Consider the following 10,000-nt stretch of genomic DNA (forward strand, 5'->3'; position numbering starts at 1 on the left):
TGTGTGTGTGTTGAAAGCCACTGAAGGAGGGAACAGAATTTATCGTAGGCCTCTCCACTATATTACCTCTCCTCCAAGTGCTCAAGCTTCCTCTCGCTTCGTCTCGTTCCTTATCTTATCTTCCCTCGCCTCGCCTCGCCTCGCCTCGCCTTCCAGTCCTGCTTTGTTATCGTTGGTCAATCTCTTTTGTCTTTTTGAAATACTTCTGCAATATAGTTTTTTTTTCCTTGCCTTTTGTCTTAAGATTAGATGTCTTTGTTTTTATTTTGACTTCTGTTATCTTTTTTTTTCTTTCATTCTGCTTTTTTTTTATTACATACTGTTTTTCTTGTTTTTGTTTGTGATTAAATGTCTTTTTTTTATCATCTTTCTTTTTTTTATTTGGTTTTTGTTCCTCCTTGTCTTATACTCTTATTCTTATGTTGTTATTTGTAGTAATGTTTCTTTATCCTTTTTCTTTTTTCTTTTTTTTTCTTCATCTTCTTCTTCTTCTTCTTCTTCTTCTTTTCTTCTTCTTCTTCTTCTTCTTCTTCTTCTTCTTCTTCTTCTTCTTCTTCTTTTTCATTCTTCATTTTGTTCATATTTTCCTCCTCCTCCTCCAATAACATCAATACTACCCACCACCACCACCACGACCACCACCACCACCATCATCATCATCGTCGGCTTCATACGTTTAGTGATTCATACTATAGAGATTGGAGGTCATTGTTAGAGTCCCCACTTCTCTCTCTCTCTCTCTCTCTCTCTCTCTCTCTCTCTCTCTCTCTCTCTCTCTCTCTCTCTCTCTCTCTCTCTCTCTCTCTCTCTCTCTCTCTCTCTCTCTCTCTCTCTCTCTCTCTCTCTCTCTCTCTCTCTCTCTCTCTCTCTCTCTCTCTCTCTCTCTCTCTCTCTCTCTCTCTCTCTCTCTCTCTCGCCCGCTACCTTTGTTTTGGCAGCCTTCTCTCAAAGTACGGGGTCATGTCGGGTCATCAAGCGGCTTCTTGGTCATCTGGAGGTCAAATAGCGAGGTCAAAGTTCATTGTTGGTCTATCAAGCCCACCTCTTTCTGGCCCTTACCTTCTCCTCTTCCTCCTCCTTCTTTTCTGTTTGTTGGAGAAAGAGGAGCAGATGGAGGCTAAAAAGAAACGTCGAGGAGGAAGAAAGAGTACAGGTGAGAGAATCTGGTTGGCCCACTGTCACGGGCGGTGTGCGTGATGGTAGGGGGTGAAGGGTGGAGGAAGGAGTGAAGGAGGCGGTGTGAAGGCCTCTGTGGGCACTGATGTCAATGGGGATGTCAATGTGTGGGGTCGCGGACAGCTTGGATTAGAAAAAGGGTGTAGGTGAAGGGAGGTAGATAGATGGATGAATAGATAGACAGATAGACTGATATCGTAGAATGTTTATTGGGTTCTGGATAGCTTGGATTAGAAAAGGATGAAGTGAAGGAAGGTTGATATATGGATGGATAGGCAGATAGACAGATAGACAGATATCGTAGAATGTTTATCGGGTTCTAGACAGCTTGGGATAAAATAGTTGCGAAGTGAAGGAGCTTGATATATGGATGAATAGAAAGATAGACAGATTTTGCAGAATGTTCGTTGGTTTGTGGATAGCATGGGTTAGAATAAGTTGTGAAGTAAAGGGAGTTGGATGATACATGAATAGACGGATGAATAGAATGCTTGTGTTGGGTTATGGACAGATTTTTTAGGACTAAGTAGAGTTGAAGAAAGGGATGGATGAATGATGAGTAAGATAAGGATGATTTAACGGAACAGGACGCATCTTAATGAGGTGTAGTGCATGGAATGGAGTGTTAATTGAGTCTGTGAAAAGTTGGAAGGAGTTTTAAGATGTACATAGACAGGACACGAAGAATGGGAAGGTTCACATGATGGAATACACATAATACCTTAGGAAGAACACGTACCAGAAAGCATACATGTACAATAGACTGAGGAAATACAACACTAAGAGAGAGAGAAAAAAAAAAAACTCAACTACTTACTATACAAATAAATAAAATAAAAAATCTAGAAAATATTTATAACACATTTACGTAAAAGCTAAAAAAAAAAAGACTAAACAATTTAATCTCTTCAGTACCATGACGCATTTCCATATTTATTCTGCTTACTATTTGGTGCTTTTATACAGCATCAGAAACTTATGTGCGGGATTAGAATAGTGAAAACTCTGGTCATTAATCTTCTGATCTTCATAGACCTTTCCTAATGTCAATAAAATCGTCTATTCGTACACAAAACTCAAGGTAGTAATGCGTCCCAGTATTGAAAGAGGGGGTTAACCACAAACTCACTCTTAAAAGACACACAGAAACACGATAGAATTTAGCCACATTCCTTCACGGGCCACACTTCTTCCACTGGCCTGCCGCTGCTCCTCGCTCGTGCCCGCCGCCGCCCCAGGCAAGCACGACCCATTCCTATAAACAATTAGGGGTTTTAAGAGGCGGCGGGCAGGTGAGGGCGGGGGAGGTAATCACTTAATGGCCAAGACAATGGTGTCAATTATTCTGGCGGCTCCAGGAACGCTTGAGGGAACAGAAAAGTAGGAAGGAAGACAAAGAAGGAAAAGAACGGGAAGGTGGAGAGATATCAGCAAAGGGTTGATTTTATGGTAGGGAAAGTATTTAGCCTACAGCGGGTAAGGAGGGAGACATGGAGGAAGGAAATTGACTCTAAATAGTAGACTGAGAAGTTCATTAACAAGCTCAGGTGTTATTTATTAGCTGATGGTGAAAACTGTACTATTGTGTTCCATTCTAGCCTTTTCTTTCTCCCAATCTGTTATTTTTTATTTCACTTACTATTATTATTGTTATTCTAGATGTCTCTGATGCTTTCTCTCTCTCTCTCTCTCTCTCTCTCTCTCTCTCTCTCTCTCTCTCTCTCTCTCTCTCTCTCTCTCTCTCTCTCTCTCTCTCTCTCTCTCTCTCTCTCTCTCTCTCTCTCTCTCTCTCTCTCTGTGTGTGTGTGTGTGTGTGTGTGTGTGTGTGTGTGTGTGTGTGTGTGTGTGTGTGTGTGTGTGTGTGTGTGCATATGTGTGTGTGTGAGGGGGCATGACATTCCAGAGTGTTTGCGAGGTCAGAGGGACGCGGAAAGTCTGTGAGGAGGCGGTTTCTCTCTTTATGTCTGTCTGTCACATGCCGGAGGGGATTACTGACAGAAATTATGATTGTTGACAGGCGAGTGTGTGTGTGTGTGTGTGTGTGTGTGTGTGTGTGTGTGTGTGTGTGTGTGTGTTAATGGGTACGCGGTTCTTGGCAGGGCAGTCAGATGGAAAATATGTGGAGGTAAGAAGAGAAGGAAAGGAAAGAGGGAGAGGAAGGTAGGAAAAGGGAAAGGAAGGCAGGAGGAAAGTGCCTGCCTGATCTACTTATCTTTCCTTCCTTCCTCTTTTCTTCCTTCCTCCTTCCCCTTCTTCTTTTTCGTTTTCCTCTTAATGCACTTACACCAAATTTTGTGTCCATCTCCTACTTTCCCAAAACATCTTTCTCCGTTCCCAGTGCCGCATTGTCCCTCCCTCCATCCATCCATCCATCTCTCTCTTCCTTCCTCTTCTCTCCTCTCCACCATTCTTTCCTCCAGATCTTCCCAGTGAGAGGGAAATATGAGTTGTCCTAATGTACGGTTGTTATCTGTCACTCCTAATCTTGGTTTGTGCTTCTATTTCGTTTTTACGTGCCTTCTTCAATTTCCTCTCCTTTTCGTGCTAGAATAAACAGGATACACCAAGAGAAAAATCTGTAGGTTGTACTAATATGAAAAAAAAAATCCCCAACTAGGTACTGTAGTATTTAATCTCTACAGTACTAGGATACATTTTTACCGTGAGTTTGGGTATGGTTAGAAGGTTTTATTGACATTAGGAGGGGTTTAAGCAGGTCAGATGATTAATGGCCAGTGTCTTCACTATCTTAATCCCCACATGAGTTTCTGAAGCTGTATAAAATCACCAAATACTAAGCAAAAATGAATATAGAAAACGCGTCATGATAGTAAAGGGATTAAGAGGACAATTTCTTTCGGCCAATTCAAGAGAGCAGATTTTCGTGTAGTGGCATTTCACGAACACTTGAGAGGCTGCACCGTGGAAGCAATCACATGGGGAAATCAGACGCGCTTCACATTCCTGACGGGAGTGGACAAGTGTGTGGTGATGGGGATGTTGGCACTCAGCGGGACACTGGATGAGGGATATATGGGACGTGAGAGAGGGCGTGGGAGAGGTCGTTGAGAAGAGGACGCGACAACCTGCTAACAAAACGGTGATGCACGTACAGGTTTTTGTGTCAGTGTAAGAGAGAGAGAGAGAGAGAGAGAGAGAGAGAGAGAGAGAGAGAGAGAGAGAGAGAGAGAGAGAGAGAGAGAGAGAGAGAGAGAGAGAGAGAGAGAGAGAGAGAGAGTATAAAAATTCTTCCAAATCTTTGTCCCAGAAAACCAGATGTCTTTGTCCCTTCCAAAAACTCCTCGCATTCAATCACGTCCGGAAATTTCAATGTTAATGTGGCGTGCACTGAATTGGTTCCACGATCATTAATACCGTAGTGGTGATTCTAAGGCGGCGGCGCCGGGTGTGAAGGGAGGACAAGGGCGCAGGGCCGAGAGGGTATTCCGGCCATCAATCAGGATAACACCTGTGGAGGGAAGGACCCCAGCCCAGGTGGACCGATGTATGGGACCGTGCATCTTGAGCTTGAATTATAGTGTGTGTGTGTGTGTGTGTGTGTGTGTGTGTGTGTGTGTGTGTGTGTGTGTGTGTGTGTGTGTGTGTGTGTGTGTGTGTGTCACGCCTAATCACTATGGTATCACACTATTATCGTGGTGTCCGATTGTCAGCGGGTCAAGGAGAGTGACACCTTGCATTTTGAGTCTGTTTCGTCATGATTCACGGTGTTATGTCTACGATTTTAATTGAAATGTTTAGAATACATGCATTAAAGTACTGTAGTAAAGGAGAAGAACAGCTAGATCAAGGTGTACGCTGTTTCTCCCGTCTCCTGCTTTACCAGCTAAGGCAATAAGTGACAACGATAGGTCAATAACACGGACATTCTTTGCTTGTATGTGACTGTCTATCTGAAGTCCTGATTATACTGTGTGTGTGTGTGTGTGTGTGTGTGTGTGTGTGTGTGTGTGTGTGTGTGTGTGTGTGTGTGTGTGTGTGTGTGTGTGTGTGTGTCTTCCTTTATATTCCTAATCACGGCGCTTTCATAAATCTGCCTGCTAGACTCGCCACGATGCCCGATTGTCGGCAGGTCAAGAGGAATGACACCTTGCATTCTGACTGTTTGATAATACAAGATATAATATATGTAATATATATAATGACTTATACCTCGCTACACGAAAATAAGTGGAAGAATGAGTGTGTTGCCTCTTTAAAGGAAACATTCAGACCAACATCTTTGATTCAAACCCATATAGTAATCTTTTTTTTTTTTGCTTGTGAGGATAGAGCTGCAGTATATATGAAAGAGAAAGTAGTGTTTATCTTTCTATTGTCTTATATTTGAAGTGACAGAGCAGTTATAAATTCAGTAACGTGACTATACTTTGCCACAACGTCTTTAGCACACCGCCACTCCCTCGACAACTCAACACACAGGTATCTTATCTCTGAACACAGGTTAGGCCAGTAATACCTCTGTTTACAGGTAAGGGTATTAATTCCTAACTTGATTATCAGACAAAGGCATCACTCGCACTTGCTCCACCCATACGCCATTTTGTTCACACGTATAAACAAAAAACTCACAAACCATCGCCAACACACGTCAAGGTATTTATTTCCCACAGTCACCCAACCCTCACCTCGTCACCTGCACAGTCCTTGCTCTCCACCCTCACTCCTGCGACTCATCTCACCACCTGCCTCTAATTCCCAGTGCAGCAGGGGTACATTCCTTACATTCCAGCCATGTGTTGTTACATCTCGTGGCAAGGCGCGTGAAGAGTTGCCGTCGCCTTCCTCTCACCTGCGGACATCAAGCTCCGTTAATCATTCTCCACAAACCATATCCAGATGTCAAGGAACATGCTGTGTAATGCAGATATATATTCATGCAATGCCTTTAAAGTAACATGTGGTTGTGATCATAAAAGAGTTAAGGAATAATGTTGACATGTTTGTTTAGTGTGGTGAAAATTTCTCCACTCAACACCAGCCCGCACGTGCGCTCCCACGGCAGCTGTCGCGTGTTTCTGAGAGGGGAGGCAGGAGGAGAGAAGGTCGTATGGCGCGTGATGGGAGGTGAAGAGGAGAGAGATTGGGGGCGATAAAGGATTTGAGAACTCAGAGGTGGATGGAAGAAGCGAGCATTGTTTCCTTAGCAACTTTTATAAAACAATAAGTTACATAAGAATCTATAAAGAAAAATTCTTTTCCTTCACACAACACTGCATGCATCTAACTATACATACATTCTTCACTCAATAAAAAAAAAAAAAAAGATGTGACTCCTATACCATCCATGGAGTCCTCTTCTAACTACATCAACTTGTTTGGGGACTGGCACCTCAGTGGGCCTTTTTTTTTTTATCAGAATTTTTGCCGCTCCCTGGCCGGTATTCCCTCTTACGTAAAAAAAAAAATAAATAAAACATCAGCAGTGATTTGCAGGGAGTGAGTGCTGTGCCGAGCAAGGCTCAGTGGTGGCCTTCTTAAAACTGAGCAGGTGCAGAGGAAGGAAGGAAGGAGACAGTGAGGAACTTCCAAGGATAAAGCAAAAGAATGAGTCAGATGATGAGTAAACAGGATATGTGTCAGATATTGGGAGGCATTGCATTCTTTGTCAGGTTTGCACACACACACACACACACACACACACACACACACACACACACACACACACACACACACACACACACAATACTGTAATCAATTCACACCTCCCCTGAACTTTACCTGGTCATATATTTTGCCTACCTGTCAAGAGTGTGTGAATTTTTAGTACTATGTAGATGAGACCTTGTTAGCGGGAACCAGATTGCTCATAATAGCGAGGAAAGAAGAGAGGGCGATGAAGGGAGAGAGTGAGAGTGAAAGAGTGAATGAATAGAAGGAAAAATAGGATGGAGGAGAGAGAGAGAGAGAGAGAGAGAGAGAGAGAGAGAGAGAGAGAAAAAATCATATATGTTCCCCCCTCTCACATTTTCTTTTAAGTCGTTCCCAGGCTTCAAAAGGTCATTTGATTGGAGTATTCAGAGCAAGTGATGGACGGAGTCTCTCTCTCTCTCTCTCTCTCTCTCTCTCTCTCTCTCTCTCTCTCTCTCTCTCTCTCTCTCTCTCTCTCTCTCTCTCATTAGTGTACAGCAACTTTTGTATTTTGCGCTTTGCATGCTTCTCACACACACACACACACACACACACACACACACACACACACACACACACACACACACACACACACTCGAAAGCGGCTAACCATGTGTGTATGCGTACGTATGTCTGTGTGTACTTATCTTTGTATGGTGTCCTTGAGGCGTGAAATAATTGAAGCATTTGCATATTAAAGGCGTATGTACTTCGGACACACACACACACACACACACACAGTAACAAGGGTAGGGCAGTTAATGTAGTGAGGTGGTGGGGCGGGTCATCGTAAACCATTGGGGCAGAGTGGAGTGTACGGTACTTGCTCACCAATAGAAAATGGGGCGGTGCAGAGGTTTGTGGAGTGTTGAGTGAGCGAAAGGGTGAAAGAAGCGAGCGTAAGGGTGTGGTTGCTTGCGAGGCTGGAGCAGGAGCAGGAGGGAGGATGTAGAAGAGAAGAAAGAGGAGGAGGAAGAAAGAGGTGAGGAATATTGCGATAGATTAATGAAGAAAGGTTAGATAATTACAATAAACTAAAGAAAAAAATGAAATAATGTATGAATTTAAGTTATAACTGCATGTTTCCTTTTAAGACTGATGATAAACAGAACCTGAAAGATCATTAGATTTGAATTGCTTATGGAAACTAACTCAATGAATAAAAAGAAGAAAAATATATATTCGTACATTTTTAAAGTTTATATTACATTAAAGGTTTAAAAAAGATCATCATAGCAGCCACAAAAAAATCTATATGCATATTAATTGGCTTAAAGACACTCGAGAGTCTAATGAAGTGGAAGATTAATGGACAGATAAATTGATAGGCTGAACATGAGTTGAAAAATTGGCAGAGATGGTTGACCGAGAGGAAGGTAGACGGTAAGCAGAGAAACAGAATAGATAGACAGAGAGAGGGAAAGAACAACAGGATCCCTTACATGTCCCTTCCTTTCCCTTTCCTTCCCACCAACTCATTCTCCTGCTCATAACAATCCGATCCCTTCTAACCAAAGCTGTCTGTCATTCACAACTGGTCATCCTTCCCTCCCTCTTCCCTCTCTCCCTCGCTCCCTCCCTCTCCTCCACACAAAGCCTTTCTCTCCCATTCCCACAATAACGCACTGGCTCTCTCTCATAACAAGAGTTTCGTTAAAGCTTTAAAACCTCTTCTCATCTCTTGCTCTCCTCGCATCCTTTCTTCTCTTACTCCTTTCCCTTACCCTTCCCTTCCTTCCCTTCCCTACCACCGTACCTACTCATATACCTTCCTCCCGTCTCTCTGGTTTCGTCTCTCTCCCACGACCGTCCTGCCTGGGAGATGCTGAGGCTGGGATAGAGGAAGGGAGGGACAGTACGGGGCTGGAGATGAGTCTTTGTCCTGGTCTGGGAACTGCATTACTTGTATACACAGGGGTCGTAACCTGACCAAGACTGTACCTGGTTACATCTTCCCTTCTCATCCCTTGTTTTCTCTTCTCTTACTCCTCTTCCTTTTCTTGTATTATTTTTATCGGATATGTTATAGACAAGTTAGAGTGATATCCCAAACAGTTCATTAATTAGTTTTTTTTTTTTATCTGTACATGTAATTAACTGGTTTCTTATTTAGTTATTTTTTTTGTTATTGGATTATTATTATTGTTATTGTTTGATATTTTTAATTAAGAAAAGAGCAGTTCAATTCCTTATATCAATCTTCATTAGCGTCAAATCAACTTCACGCAAGAGAATTCCTTCCCCTCCGCCTCTTGACAGGAAGGCTGGAAAAAAGACTCGTGTAAAAAGATAAATTCATTCTTGCAGGTAATTGCTGAATAAACATCGTGACACTTTTCCTTTTATTTTTTGCAGACGTCGACGCCACGTGTACCTGACGGCCGACAGGACAGGTAGTGGACGCACCTTCCGTTTTTTATATTTCTTTGTATGTGCAGGTGTGTCAGGCTGGCGGGAACGGGAGAGTGGGATGATGAAATGTGATACCATGTTGGTGAATGTGTGTGTGTGTGTGTGTGTGTGTGTGTGTGTGTGTGTGTGTGTGTGTGTGTGTGTGTGTGTGTTTTGTTTTGTAACATTAATCTTCTGCAATGTCAACTCTTCACTTTTTCTTTCTTTAATACATCATCCTTATAATATATCATTCAGCTTTTCAACATATCTTCCCTTCCACATATCAGAATTTCTTTACTCTCCTTTCTGATTTTTTTCTATATTTCCTTGCTTTTCCGAATACATTTTTCCCCACCTCATCACATTTTTCTCATCTCAGCACACTTTTCTTTCCACTACAATGTCTGAACACGCCTTTCCCACCTTAACACACATTACCTCCCCACAACACCTCCTTATGTCTCAACACACCTTCCTTCAATATCTGTCTGCATTCCCAGCGCATCTTTCCTATCACAGCTCCCTACACACTTTCCTCTCCCACCTGTCTATGTTTCTATCACGCCTTGATTCCCACCACACCTGTACCTGCACCCAATACAAACAAACACCTTTCCCACACACCTGCCCCTCCCAAAACACAACTTATCTAAACCTGTCCACGTTTTAGTGTACATCTTTTCAACACAACTACTACCTTTCCCACACCTTCTCATATCCCCTCTCCACCGTTCCCCGTTCCCCTTATACCTCCACCCCTAGTTCTCTCGCTCCCATCGCC

The 10,000-nt window shown here is 42.8% G+C and overlaps 1 protein-coding gene across 3 annotated transcripts in view; it reads left to right on the forward strand.

Annotated features, from left to right (window-relative positions):
• LOC123499517 overlaps positions 1-10,000 on the forward strand; it is a 418,310-nt gene that overhangs the window by 97,727 nt on the left and 310,583 nt on the right. For all 3 annotated transcript variants that reach the window (XR_006673007.1, XM_045247575.1, XM_045247576.1), the window contains exon 2: positions 9,181-9,218. Coding sequence is in view for 2 of the 3 variants with exons in the window: in XM_045247575.1 (XP_045103510.1) it covers positions 9,181-9,218 (38 nt within the window). In the remaining variant the exon portion in view is untranslated. The remainder of the gene's footprint in view (positions 1-9,180; positions 9,219-10,000) is intronic.

This window comes from Portunus trituberculatus, chromosome 50 (assembly GCF_017591435.1).
Source record: "Portunus trituberculatus isolate SZX2019 chromosome 50, ASM1759143v1, whole genome shotgun sequence".
NCBI classification, from domain to species: Eukaryota; Metazoa; Arthropoda; class Malacostraca; order Decapoda; family Portunidae; genus Portunus; species Portunus trituberculatus.